The sequence below is a fragment of the Lissotriton helveticus genome, chromosome 2_1 (assembly GCF_964261635.1).
Source record: "Lissotriton helveticus chromosome 2_1, aLisHel1.1, whole genome shotgun sequence".
NCBI classification, from domain to species: domain Eukaryota; kingdom Metazoa; phylum Chordata; class Amphibia; order Caudata; family Salamandridae; genus Lissotriton; species Lissotriton helveticus.
This window is the reverse complement of record NC_136059.1, coordinates 1,287,411,307-1,287,426,519: the sequence shown is the minus strand read 5'-3', so window position 1 is coordinate 1,287,426,519 and position 15,213 is coordinate 1,287,411,307. Positions and strand designations below refer to the sequence as shown.

At 40.0% G+C, this 15,213-nt stretch overlaps 1 protein-coding gene across 1 annotated transcript in view; it reads left to right on the top strand.

The window, feature by feature from the left end:
• GRID2 (glutamate ionotropic receptor delta type subunit 2) overlaps positions 1 to 15,213 on the top strand; it is a 2,545,914-nt gene that overhangs the window by 1,383,298 nt on the left and 1,147,403 nt on the right. Inside the window, exon 5 of the mRNA XM_078676229.1 lies at positions 7,915 to 7,968. Within this exon, the coding sequence (XP_078532355.1) occupies positions 7,915 to 7,968 (54 nt within the window). The remainder of the gene's footprint in view (positions 1 to 7,914; positions 7,969 to 15,213) is intronic.

Genomic DNA, 15,213 nt, shown 5'->3' with positions numbered 1-15,213 from the left:
CATCCTAATATGCCTGGCGGTGTCTGATAGACACCGCCAGACATGTTAGTGCTTTTCCGCCGCGGTCGCCTTCCGACCGCGGCGGAAAAGCGGCGGACAGATTATCAGACCCACCAGCCATCCTAATTTGGCGGTGGGTCTTTGGAGTCTCCGCCGCGGTTTTTCCGCATCCTCCAGGCCGGCGGACACTTCCGCCGGCCCGGAGGATGCGGAAAAACCGCCATCCTAATCGGCCCCATAGTGTTTATATTGCTTTGGAAGTGAATAAGGGCCATGCACACTATTGGGAAAACTAAAGCCGTAATATATAAAACATGCAGACGAAAGCACAAACAGTACTTATACTTCTATCATGGTATATCCGTTCACCACGCGTGTCATCCTGGATCAAAACACAATACCAAAAGGGTGCAATTGTAGAAAACTACCTGTTGAACAAAACCAAGCATTTATGTCTGCCATAGCATATTATCTCCATGTCATGGATCCTGAAGGTCTTAGCCCATTTCCGGCTATGCACATCTCGTATGTATGCAAGTGTTTGGGAGGGGCCAGAGAAGGTGATTGTCCTATTATATCACAGCCCATGCCCTGCTGAGTTACTCCTGTGCAGAATACAAGAATCTCATTCAGTAGCCCCAGTGCCAGGTAGGTGGGGAAGTCTGGTATCGTCATCGGGTTTCTCAAATCGACTATTCAAAACCCATAGAATTGTATGGCTCTCAATATTGGTGGAAACACATTTAACTGATTTTCAGATAATGCATAAAGAGGAATCTCCATCTTATTCCTATCTGATTTGGAGCAAAATTAAAAGTGTGATCTAGCATTTTATGGGCCCACTTTTTTACCATTGCTCCTTAGATGGACATTTTATTTTCAACCTGAGAGGCGATGGGAGTTAAAATTGCATCAATCAATTTCAGTTAACAGTGTAACCCATTTGGCTACACAATAAAAACCAGGAATCCCTAACTATGGTTAAGAAGGTTTATTACAAATCAAGAATCAAGTTAAGATACATGACTCTTAACACCATGCGCAAGGTACAGAATAACAACAGCAATGTAGGAATAACCGCCTAAAGAAATTTAGGAAGACTAAAATCAAGCAGACAAGGAGTTCAGCCACAGCAATGCAAAAGATCACCAATAGAATTTGATGCTCAGATAGGAGACTCAGATTTTTCCGCCTATACATGGGTAAGCCTAAATCACCTAAAGTAAAGTCCAAGGTAAAAAATGGTTCTAAAGTCTAAAGGATCTAAGAAATCAGGAACTTCCATTAAGGAAAATAGAATTATATACAGCGGCATAAGTAGGAAGGTGTCAGCATTTCAGAAGCTCGATCAAGAGTCTTCTTGGGTTAGTGAAGTAAGTGTTAGCCTAAGCTACACTCAGCAAAGAATCAAGGGAAGCATAGAGGTCTAAACCTCTCAAAGTCCAAGGTAAATATCTGAAAGTGTTCTAGGGAAAATCTGAAGGGATCTGCTCTCCTATGGTGTGAACAACACTAGGTTATAGTATACAAGAGTCTCCTGGGCAACACCCTTTTGCATGCATAATCAGGGGTCTATTGTCTTTCTTCACATCTCAGTTTGTAGACTGCAACATTCGCAAAGTATCCCACACTGGACATGGGAATGACATCATCTTCTCACACACAGGCCAGGTTGTCACATTGCTGAATTTGCCCTTCAGTTAATGCTCTGGCTCTACATTGATTTTTTTTTAAAGCTTCTTCTCAGGCTCCCTCCTTCTATCATTAGTTCAGTAATATATCTATTTGCAAACTAACAATGTGTGTAAATACCTGCAAGGAATGTCATGTTACTAGAAAATGGAAAATAGTATTTTCTGTGGCATGTTAATTAAACCTATTAGAGATGACTTAAAGTATTGACTCAATGGTGCACATTTAATATGGGTGCGCACATTTAAACACAAAGGAATATGAGTGGGCAGTATTTTAGATCCATTTTACACAGGGCATGCAGTAAAATCTTAAATGTATACATGTACACATGTCTAGAAGCTACAATTTAATGCAATACACATGAAACATTAGTGTACACATTACATAAACCTAATTTGTTTCAGGTTCACTGACAGAATATCGATGTAAACAAAGAAGTAAAAAATATAGATGAAAAAATTATGAATGCAAAAATATCGACTCCATATACTTAAACAGGTAAATACAAAAGTATCAGCAAAAAATATAGATGTTAAAAATATAGTTGTACAAAATATTGATGTTTATATATATATATATATATATATATATATATATATATATATATATATAAAAAATAATACATATTAAATATATTAGATAATAAAATTAATTAAAAAAATTAAGTAGATTTAATATTTTAACAAATATAAAAAATGTAAACACACATACATAATAATAAATATATGTATATATATATACATATTTACTTTAAAACAATTATTAGACTAATAATTTTAATTTACTGCATAAATTATATAAATATATATATATATATATATATTCCTCTGCTCCAAAACACCAGCCGGTAGCACACTCGAGCGGGTGCACAAACAACGGGGGTGTACCCGTTAATAATGTCCAAGCTCCAAACATCCAAGGGTGTTAACCCATAAAGAAAATAGCACTCTCAGGGGTCGTTCCACAGATGATTTATTACGGGAACAGTACAGCAACGACACGTTTCGCCATAGGGCTTCTTCAAATTGTGCACAATTTGAAGAAGCCCTATGGCGAAACGCGTCGTTGCTGTACTGTTCCCGTAATAAATCATCTGTGGAACGACCCCTGAGAGTGCTATTTTCTTTATGGGTTAACACCCTTGGATGGGAGCTTGGATATATATATATATATATATATAAATATATTAGGTATAGATATATAAATATATTAGGTATATATATATATATATATATATATATATATATATATATATATATATATATATATAAATATATATAAATATACATACAATAACAGAAAATCTATTTTAAAAACCCATTTTATTATAAGTAAAGTTATTATAAATTAAAACATTAAACTATTTAGACATCTTTAAACTTAAATAAACCACTCCAGTCAGTGCAACAGTAGGGAAAGTATTGGATAGCGGATTAGTAAAAATGAATATTCCCACTCCAGTGAGGGCAACGGTAGGGAAAGTGTTAAATAGCATAGGGGTAAAAATTACTCTTCCCACTCCAGTGAGGGCAACAGTAGGGAAAGTGTTAAATAGCATAGGGATAAAAATTACTATTCCCACTCCAGTAAGTGCAACAGTTGGGAAAGTGTTGGATAGCGGAAAAGTAAAACTTACTGTACCCACTTCTATGAGTATAACAGTAGGGAAACGGTTGGATTGCGTAGGGTTAAACATTACTATTACCAAGCCAATGAGTGCAACAGTAGAGAAAGTGTTGGATAGCGGAGGGGTAAAACATACTATTCCCACTCCAGTGAGTGTAACAATAGAGAAAGTGTTGGATAGCAGAGGGGTAAAAATTACTATTCCTACTCCAGTAATTGCAACGGCAGGAGAACTGTTATAGTTTTTAGGGCTAAAAATTACTATTACCACTCCAATGGGTGCAACAGTAGGGAAAGTGTTGAATAGCGGTGGGGTAAAACTTACTATTCCCACTCCAGTGTGTGCAGCAGTAGGGAAAATGTTGGCTAGTGGCAGGATAAAATCTACTAATCCCTCTCTAATGTGTGCAACAGTAGGGAAAGTGAGGGATAGCGGAGGGGTAAAACTTACTATTCCCACTCCAGTGAGTGCAACAGTGGGAAAAATGTTGGATTGCGTAGCGGTAAAAATTACTATCCCCAGTCCAATGAGTGCAACAGTAGGGAAAGTTTTGGATAGGGGAGGGGTAAAACTTACTACTCCCACTCCAGTGAGTGCAACAGTTGGGAAAGTGTTGGATTGCATAGGGATAAAAGGTACTATTTCCACTCCAGTGAGTGTAACAGTAGGGAAAGTGTTGGATAGCAGAGGGGTAAAATGTACTATTCCCACTCCAGTGAGTGTAACAGTAGGGAAAGTATTGGATAGTAGAGGGGTAAAAATTACTATTCCCATTCCAGTGAGTGCAACAGTAGGGAAACTGTTGGATAGTGGAGGGGTAAAACTTACTATTCCCACTCCAGTGAGTGCAACAGTAGGGAAAGTGTTGGATTGCGTAGGGGTAAAAAGGACTATTTCCACTCCAATGAGAGCAACAGTAGGGAAAGTGTTGAATAGCGGAGGAGTAAAACTTGCTATTAACACTTCAGTGAGTACAACAGTTGGTAAAGTGTTCAACAGAGGAGGTGTAAAACATGCTATTCTCACTCCAGTGAGTGTAACAGTAGGTAAAGTGTTGGATAGGAGAGGCGTAAAAATTACTATTCCCACTCCAATGAGTGCAACAGTAGAGAAAGTGTTGGATATCGGAGAGGTAAAATGTACTATTCCTACTCCAGTCACTGCAACAGTTGGGAAAGTGTTGGATTGTGTAGGGGTGCAAATTACTATTCCCACTCCAATGAGTGCAACAGTAGGGAAAGTGTTGGATAGCCGAGGGGTAAAACTTACTATTCCCACTCCAGTGAGTGCAACAGTAGGGAAAGTGTTAGATTGCGAAGGGGTAAAAATTACGATTTCCACTCCAACGAATGCAACAGTAGTGAAAGTGTTGGATAGCGGAGGGGTACAACTTACTATTCCCACTTCAGTGAGTGCAGCAGTAGGGAAAGTTTTGGATAGTGGCAGGATAAAATTTACTAATCCCACTCCAATCAGTGCAACTGTAGGGAAAGTGTTGGATAGCGGAAGGGTAACATTTACTACGCCCACTCCAATCAGTGCAACAGTAGGGAAAATGTCGAATTGCAGAGGGGTTACCATTAATATTCTCATTCCAGTCAGTTCAAAACACATGGGGCCTTATTACAGTAAGTGCCCGGGGGCCCAAAGGGCATTTGCACCCACTTTTTGCATCCCCTGGGCACTTTGGTATTACAGAATGGGGCACAGACACTTGTGCAACCCCTACAGTAGTAGCAATAGCGTTGGTACACTTAAAGTGCCAGAGCTACCTTTAGGGGCCATTCCCTCATTTCCGTAGGAGTGGGCCCTATTCAAGTGAGGGAAATTCTTTGCCTGTGCCCCTATGCCATAATAAAGGCACGGGCTTGAAGACAAAAAAGCTCTCAAGGGGCGCACTCACAGTGTTCTTGGTGGCACACTGTGAGGACCCCCCCTGAGAGCCGCCCTCTGGGGGGGAAAGGACCCAGACATTCCCTTGCAGGAGGTTGCAGCCTTGACCATGGAAATTACAGGATACTTTTCCTCCCTATCACGTGTAAAAAAATGTGAACGGTCACATCATAACATGCAGAATCAACAAGGCTGCGAGAAGCAGAGTTCCAGAGACAGGGTCACTCATCAAAATAGGTCAAAACAGAACTATTTCAGTTTTAGTTACATGAAGGGCCTTAGTATAAGATGCAATCAGTTCAACCAGTAGAGAGCAGAGGTAAATGGTCCCTGGTTATTTCATTTTTAGTACAATGAGGGGTGCAAAGTGTTGAGTAGCTATTAGGAGCTTAAGGGTTATTATACTGGGCAGTGTGTTGAGAAAGTCAATAACTACGGAATGGTGGGATATGGCAATGGTGTTTCCTTACATCTTGAACCTCAGTGTAAAGTCATAAGATATATACAGGGCTGCTGGAATAATGTGACAGGGGGGCCAAATTATGTGGTAGGGCTGAGTAAATTATAGAGCAAGAAAAAGCTAATTTTCAGTTGTTTGAGCTAGCAAGAATTATTTTAGTTAAAATCTGCAGTTTATGCAGCAGTAATGGATTATGTGGGAAATACGGGAACTCTATAATTGTGCAAAAATTGTACCAACTACAACATTGCATAATTCCTGTGGCCCTGGATATATAGTTGGAAGGCTGAGAGCTACATTTTCCATGAAAAGTAATGGCTCAACACAGATTTTGAGATCATAGGGCTGACTCACAGACGTGTATGAGTAGTGGAAGTAGTATTACATAGGTATTCTTTTCTGTACTCCTGTTTTTTTCTGAACTGGCCATGAAATGACGATCTCTTTATTGGTAAAAGAGCAAAGAGGACAGAGTCTTTTCTATTTGTACAAATTCTGTAGGAATATTCCTTGAATATTTCTATTTTATTCTTTTAGATATTTTTGGACAATTCACAAAGATATTAAAAATATATAAAAGAATACTACACAAGTACTACTTTAGGTACTCTAAAATATCTTTGTAAATAGGTCTCATGTTCACAAATTTGAAGCAGATCCTACAGCGATTACTTGTCCCCTAACCCTGGAAGGAACATACATGACAAAGCTCATAGAGCGCTGCAGTAAGTAAGTAATCGCTTTATTTGCATGATTAATTAAAATCATTGCAAAATGCAACAGTAACATTTAGTTGCTCAGAGTAGCCCACCATGAGTGTGCTCTGTAGTAGTAAATGTGACCGCCTACTGCCTACTGAGCTCTAACAGTGCAGGTCCTGAGGTCATGCTTGACCTCATGCTTGACCTCAGTCGCCATGATCTAAGTGCCATTTGAGTGCTGAGTTGACTGTTCCCCTCTGGGTTTAGTATGTGCTCCACTTGCCCTAGTATAGGTCCTTTACAGGTTCAATTACTAACAGTTTAGAATAATGGCAGCTAGTGCAAAATTCTCACCCTTCAGAAACCTGTGACAATGTTGGTGTTTGAGCTTTACAGAACCTGAACCCCAGTGTCAGCTACTCATATTTATTTATGTGTATCCCATTAAAATGCTGGAATGAAATTGGATTTGTCATTTTCAAAAAGAACAGTTTCACTCTGTGCTTTTTCAAATGTCGGGTAAATCTATTTGGTAGTTTCTGAGAAGTGTGACAAATGTGTCAAGTAGGTTTTAAGGAATTCACCACCTATTATGCTTAATCTCAGATTTGCACTTTAGATGATTATTATGAGCTTCGATTATTTTACCTAATGTCATGAGTTATGATGCTACCATTGGAATGCTCGTGACTTAATTATTATGAAATCGTATGCTCTTCTTTTGTATGTTGTGTGTTTTTTCTCCTCCTGTGTTTTATTAGGGGGAGAAAATTCAGCAATAAAAATATATATATATATATATTTAAATTAATAAAATAATGTATCCCAAAATCCACTTGGGAATTGACTACTGATTAATTATGTGTATGATACCTAACCAATAACTTTACCACCTCCCATCTTTACCCAGCTTTTAAGGTTTGACAAAAATGGAGTTACAGTGATGATTTTACAATCTCTCCCTCTCTCTCTCTCTCTCTCTCTCTCTCTCCCTCTCTCCCTCTCTCTCTTTCTCTCTCTCTCTCTCTCTCTCTCTCTCTCTCTCTCTCTACCTCTTTTATGCAATTTTACCTTAATCCATATGCAGGTGTGAAGAGTGTAACATGCTATTTATTTCCAATGTAAAGGGAGGGGATGGGCAACATGACTGACTCATGAATGGCCCCTACTCACACTCAACAGTTGCAATAAATACCGCATTTCACTCTATGATATTATGCATGTGTCACGTGTGTATATGGTGCATTAATTTATGTTTTTCTTTCCTTTCATAATATTTTGCTTCATGTTTGACAGCAATGTTTGTACTTTTTCTATACATTTTCAGAATAATGTTTTCATGTTTAATTATTTAGCCAAGCAAGAATGCTAATTCTTCTGCAGCCTAGTACTCCGCATTGCAAAAGGTTATCCATTCTCACCTGAATTACAAGGTCTTTCCAAACGTGCTTCATGTTAGCAGCTCAGAGAGCACATCAATTCTCTTTTATTTTGCATTTCTTACTAAGCTGAATAATGGCCTGTCCTCTCTGTTGCAGGTCGTGGAGACTAATTTGGTTGCAGTAGACTGTCACTGGATCATTATAAATGAGGTAACTGTCAATACTAGATTGTTTTCGAGCATTAATCTTATTTTCATAAATGTAGGCTGTGTTCACATTGATCTTGACTTGTACAGCTGGAAGCAGCTGCATTGTGTAGTCAGCAGGATGGCATAAATATCCGTTTATCATTCTCTCTGCTTCTCATTCAGATGCAGATGTTTGCAAGGATTTGCAGAGCAGGGTGCTTTAGACTGCCCAATCACCTTTAATGATTATTGTTAATTTTACATATGGCGTCCTAAAGAGAACCAAAGTATGCAATGAGACTGTTAATGAAAAAGTTCAGAATGTACAGTGATGGCAACACTGCTCACTAATTCATCATTGAAGTGGTAATCTACGCAGAATTTCAGAATATTACACAAACGTAGGCATACCCGCCACTCAGGGGCATATGTCCAATGAACTGGTGGTGCGCGGGTTAGCCCACAATTACCAATGTCGCGCTCCGTCATTTAATAAAACGCAGGGAGGCACCGCTTTACAATGATACAGCGCACCCCTGCGTTCCCCCCACGTTGGTGCTACATTTATCTGCCTGGCACCAACACAGACATCCTTGCACAATAGTTGAGGGAATGATTGTTTGTGTGCAGGAATAAACAATCCAGAATGGCAATTTCTAACTCCTATGTGTGTTGCGTGCAGTACACATAGAGGTTGCAAATCTTTATTTTTTTAATGATTGTTTATATGCAAGAATGGACACAATGCACAATGCAGCACACATAGAAACACAAAAAACGAGTAGACATTAATCATTTCTCCTCATTTCGTCATCTTAAGACCAGGGGCCTTATTTATGAAGGCCTTGCGCCACCGGTGCGTAACTTTTTCCCATGTTAAAAGTGACGCACCGGCAGCGCAAGGCCTTCATAAATAAGGCCCCAGGTTTTATTGGGTCTTAGTTTTGGAGCTGCCCCATATTTATACTACCCTTGTAAATACAGAGCAGCATTAAAATCAATGGGTTTTGCAGCAGAAAATTATTGAAGCAAGTGAAATATTGTTGTTCACTGAACCAGCACCCCTCCCCCCGGGCCATAGATCAGAGAAAAAATAATACACAGAAGCTGGCGTCACTAGGACTGGCTTTGCAATGCCTGTTTTTCTTGATCTGTTACAGCTCTAAACATTACATAGCCATGGTGTACATACCTTTTGCGATACAGGGACTGGGAGAAATACATGCCTATGATTGACTACTTCACAAACCTCATTCCATACATTTTAGTGCATTCACCTTGTAGTTGGCCTTTTACTCTAGGCAAAAGAAAATTACAATAGTAATTTCATAACTTGAAAACTCAGAAACAATAAGACAGTCCACTTATCTTTCGGGTGCAGAGGTTCTTTTATTTACTTATTAAGTTTGAATCATAATTTGTGTTTGTCAATTGCTAGTCATAGAAAATGCACGTCTGAAAAGAATAAAAAATATCCATCATTGCATGCAATTAATATGTTAATACATCAAAACTATGGAGTGTTTATATTTACCTGTGACCAACAAAAGCATATTATAATGCTGACGAAGAAAAATACCCAGTCTTGGAGGGTGGTTATTTACTGATCTCGGTGTTTTAATCGAAATACCATTGAAACACTTTGATTGTAGTAGTAAATGTGACCGCCTACTGCCTACTGAGCTCTAACAGTGCAACCAAAAGTAATAATACTGCACAATTGTGTGACAATGCATCCCCTATCACCTGATCTGATCTTAGATTGTGACAAGGGTGAAATTATTCTTAGTATTAACCAAGCTCAGTTGATTTTCAAAAAGAATATGAGCAAATATGCTGCCTTACAGAAAAATACAGACAAAAGTCCATAGATAGCTGGATCACTGTAGGCATGTTGTTTGTGCACAGGTACCAATATTTAGCCCAACTAAGCTTGAGGCACACTGCTAGTCTGAAGGGCATCCATGCAGGATCAGACCAGAAAAGAAGCCCAACTTTTTAATAACTCATTGCAAATCTATATGGGCAGTGGTTTTTAACCTTTTGACTTCCATGGGCCCCTACTTAATCATTACTGGAATCTAGGGACCACCACTGAATCATTATTGTAATCCGGGAATGCAGGGTTCCCGGTTTAGGCAATTTTGATGATTTAAACTGCAAGACTGTACTCAAAAATACAAAAAGAAATATGATCTTTTATTCACAGCTAATAAACAAATAAAAAAAATCTTAGATTTAATTTTAATGGGATGCTTGGTTTAAATTGAAGACATATCAACCTAACTTGTAGCCTCTAATTTCAAATTCATTCACATTTACAAAACATTTGAAAAATGTTAACTTTTACATTTTACTTATTTATTTATATGCACTTTAATATTCTGTTAATATTATTTAATGTTCCAAGCAACTACATACTCCCTGAGAAGGCATCATGGTTGCCCAGGAGTTCTCGGACCATAGGTTATGAACTGCCTCACTAGACCACTCAACAGGAGAAAGAGCCTTCTGAAGCCTTCTGAAGCCGACTTCCAAGATGACTGCCAACACTTCCTATTTGAATTGTTGACATCCAGTCAGAGCTCTGCCGATCTCTTTTTCAATAATTGTTTGTGAAGTTGTCGCGGCCACAGATATACACATTTGGATTTCCTTTAATCTCTCAGAAACTACTGAACAGATTTATACCAAATAACAAAAAGCACCATCTGCAGATGAAAAGCCTAGCTTTCTGCCACAATTGGGGTAATTCCGTCCAGTGGTTTGGGCTGCAGGTGTGTGTCTAAGGCCTCTATGGGAATTAACATTGGAAACACACTTTTATGACCCACCCATTTCTCATGGCCCCCATTTGACAGATCACCCCAAAACTTTCCATGCACAACAAAAATTACATGGACACTGTTTATGGAAAATGTTATGGTGATTCGTCAACAGCGCCAAATACATAGGTAAGTCAATCGATGCTTTTTAAAGGAAAACATGGTTTGAATAGTCAGTGGTTAATTTTTTGGGTATAAGAACCAAACTTTTTATATGAAACATTTAGGAAATACAAATGGTCCTTTAAAAATACATGTGTTAATCAGCATGTAGGCACAAAGTATTTACTCTCTGCCATGAAGTGACTGATCAGACCAATAAAATCAAAGAAACAATGTTGAAAAGTGCTGGTTATGCCCTTGACTGTTGCCCTCTGTGGATAGTTGCAGTCTTGTGACTTTTGTATTTTGGTATCTCTTGCTGTACCGGTGATCACATCCAGTTCCCTACATATCTTGAAGGTGACCCAGATGAATTTGATGAAAAGGCCCCTCAAAACGGTGCTCATGCAAAAACTCATCTACAGGCAGCAGCCACCCTTCACGAAGACGAGCTTTAAAAACAAACAGGTACTCTCCAAAAGGTGCCTTTTATCAAGCATTACTCATTTGTTTGATAAGACCACTCTTCTCCTCTTTAAATAAAGTTAATGATAACCATCAAAGCTTTACCGTTGGGCCAGCACAATGACTTTATACGGCAACCACTGTATCAAGCCCAAAAAGAAGGGAGACAATCAATAAAGCAGAAGGCAGTAGAAGGTAAATTGCTGGGGCAGTGCAAGCAGCCAATGTCCATTAAGAAGTGTGAGAACACCCCAGGGCATTGGCTGCAGCCCCAGCAACCTTTTTTATTTTTGGTTGTATTGGAGGAGTAAGGAGGAGTAAGGAGGTAGATGGAGGCGGGGCGCGTGGGCAGACCTGCCTCCAACAGCTACCAGCATAAAGCTTGGGAGCACCTGTCAGTGAGTATGCACTGCTGTGGGGCGGTGAGGCTGAGTGAGAGGTCTGCGGGTCAGCTAGAATTACTTATTTTTATTTTTTACTTAGCAATCACAGCCAGAGTTTGGAAACTTTGTAGCACTTAAATAATAACAGATGTGACTGTTACACCATCTATGCTCTACAATTTATCCTACGCCTCCTTTCTGCCCTGTGGCATGTTACACAATTACTCTATTGTAGGGTATGGTTCATGGTTTGCTTACAATAACTACGCATATAGAACTATAATTATATACCGAACTATGTAGACAGGTATAACAACATACAGAGTCTAGACAAGCTGGCGACATTAATATTGATATTCATTTATTGAGGAATCCTCTATAGTGCACATATCAGAACACTTTTCTGTACAGATAAATGTGCCTGATTCTTTAGATATTTTGGTGATTTACAATTCCTCATGGGGTAGGTCATCTTCTAGCTCACACTAAGAACGACATGACATTCAAGGCAGTAAGCATGTGCTAGATACAAAAAAAGCATGTTGTGTTCTACAAACAGAGTGGCCATTACTCAGTCACTGCCTGTAACGATCTCGGTCATTGCTCATAGGCTTGCTTGGTTTTTCTACGTTTCTTCAGGTTTGGGTCATCAGGAAGTAGTCTATGTTCTGACGGCTGGGGAGAGGGCCTTCCATGGTCTGGGTGAAGGAACTTCTAGACTCTCTGCATGTTCATGTCTTTAAGCAGAATGAATAAACAAAAGGAATCCACTAGGATGGGTTCGGTGATCCCTACAGTGGTGAGGAACAACCAGTGTTATTTAAATACCCCTCACACACCAAAAGGCCCTTTGGTGTCATGCTTCATCATCGGGGTCTTCGCAAACCTCTACGGAATGCGGCGTGCTACGACTCACGACTACGCAGGAGCACTGAAGGTGAACTATGTGTTGGTGTGTGTGGAGGTATGGTATGTGAGTGGTGAGGTGGAAGTGAAAGTTAAAAAATACCTGGCTCGTAGGAGAAAACAACTCTTTTATTAAGTCCTCGGCTGGTATTATTAAAAAGTGCAGGCGAGGTTGTGCTTTACTGATTATGGTAAGGTCACCTCAAAGTGCGTCGACATGTTTCGGAGTCGAGGACTCCTTCTTCAGGACAAGGATGTGCACTAGTTATCCTCACCTTACTCACATGTATGTGTAGATGTCAAAGTGTGCTCTACAAAAATAATTCTAGTGAAATGTACCTATTTGGTATTTAAGGAAGAAAGTCCGTTGCGCCCAATAGGCGATATTAAGAACCTGTGAATGAACAAGAAATCAATAAACCAATGATCCAAAATGCAAGTTCAAGAAAAATGTGTAAATACACATAAGGGTAATGAGGAACCAAAAATGAGGTCCAGGAACCCTCCCCTTTCCCCCCCCCTTTCAAACACAACGCTCGCAGTTGCTAGTACCTGCATGCGACGTTTACATCTCTTAATAAACCTAACTGAGGCAAATAGAAAAAGATGTAACGTCTCGTTCGCGCATGCGCAAACATCTACAGAGTTCGTCCTGCGATCTGCACACAAAAGCCTCAGCGTCTACTCAGACACTACCGCTTCGCGCATGCGCTTGCGGTCAATGTCTTCCCTTCGCACATGCCTATGGGACAGCAGACACACCCGGCAAGCCCGCGCAGAAGCGGATGAGAACTAAGAGGTTTTGTCCATGTATGGGCCGATTCCGTTTCCAATCAGGGGGCAATTAGAAACCCTTGAGGCACTACAAAAAGGGTTTGCTTTCTCAAACAACCGACACTTCGTCGGAGCCGCGTTGAGGGGATGAGAGCCTAGCAGGCCATGCTGTAATCGTGAGTTTGATGGTGTAATGTGTGACTACCTATTTCAATACTGGGAGTATTTACCTTAGAGCCTAAAACTTAGTTCCTTTAATACCTCACAGGTTCCTACATTGAGCAGAACAGAGACCCCCCAATACTACGCATTTGGCTCATGAGGCTACTTAACCCATGACTATAAGTAAGCAAAATACATGTGTTGATAACTGTGTGATTTTAAATCCAATTTTCACCTTATGGATTCCATTGGAGACCTCCAGAGACAATTAATGTGTGTCCTAGTCTATATGTTTGTTTGTGTTTTTTCTATTTTTCCTTTTTTAGGGTTCCTGGACCTCATTTTTGGTTCCTCATTACCCTTATGTGTATTTACACATTTTTCTTGAACTTGCATTTTGGATCATTGGTTTATTGATTTCTTGTTCATTCACAGGTTCTTAATATCGCCTATTGGGCGCAACGGACTTTCTTCCTTAAATACCAAATAGGTACATTTCACTAGAATTATTTTTGTAGAGCACACTTTGACATCTACACATACATGTGAGTAAGGTGAGGATAACTAGTGCACATCCTTGTCCTGAAGAAGGAGTCCTCGACTCCGAAACATGTCGACGCACTTTGAGGTGACCTTACCATAATCAGTAAAGCACAACCTCGCCTGCACTTTTTAATAATACCAGCCGAGGACTTAATAAAAGAGTTATTTTCTCCTACGAGCCAGGTATTTTTTAACTTTCACTTCCACCTCACCACTCACATACCATACCTCCACACACACCAACACATAGTTCACCTTCAGTGCTCCTGCGTAGTCGTGAGTCGTAGCACGCCGCATTCCGTAGAGGTTTGCGAAGACCCCGATGATGAAGCATGACACCAAAGGGCCTTTTGGTGTGTGAGGGGTATTTAAACAACACTGGTTGTTCCCCACCACTGTAGGGATCACCGAACCCATCCTAGTGGATTCTTTTTGTTTATTCATATTGCCAGGGGACACAGAATCCACCTCTTCCTCTCCCTCCCCCCTTTGGTTAATTATTTATCATGTCTTCAAGCAGACACTCTCTGTGATGGCTAAAACAACCTACAATAACTGAGTGCAGGTGTGCATGTCTATTTAAGTAAACATGGAAAAAATGCTACAGCATATTCTTTTACTTGAGTTTGAGTTTGAGTTTGAGTTGGGATTTATAGAGCGCATAGCTACCCTAGGGCATCCCAGTGCTGACATGACCGAAATTCCAGAGGAAAAGAAGAGGAGGAGAAGTTGAGAGGTTTAAGGGAAGAGCCATGTTTTAGTTGCCTCCGAAAGGCCAGGAGGTTATGTTCTCTCCGCATAGCAAATGGGAGGGCGTTCCATAGTTTTGGGGCGTTGTAAGAGAACAAACGCCCCCCGGATCGGGCCTTTTTTATTCTTGGAACGCTAGCGAGGGACATAGAGTCTGATCTTAGTTGTTTGTTGAACTGGTGGGGTTTGATCAGGGGTCTCAGAATTGGGGGGCCTCTGTCGTGCATTATTTTATGCGAAATGCATAGGGTCTTAAAGGTAATCCTTTCTTTGACAGGTAGCCAATGTAGGCTTCTGAGTGCAGGTTTGTCGAGCATTTTGATTTTGTTCCAGTTAGGATTCTGGCCGCAGCGTTCT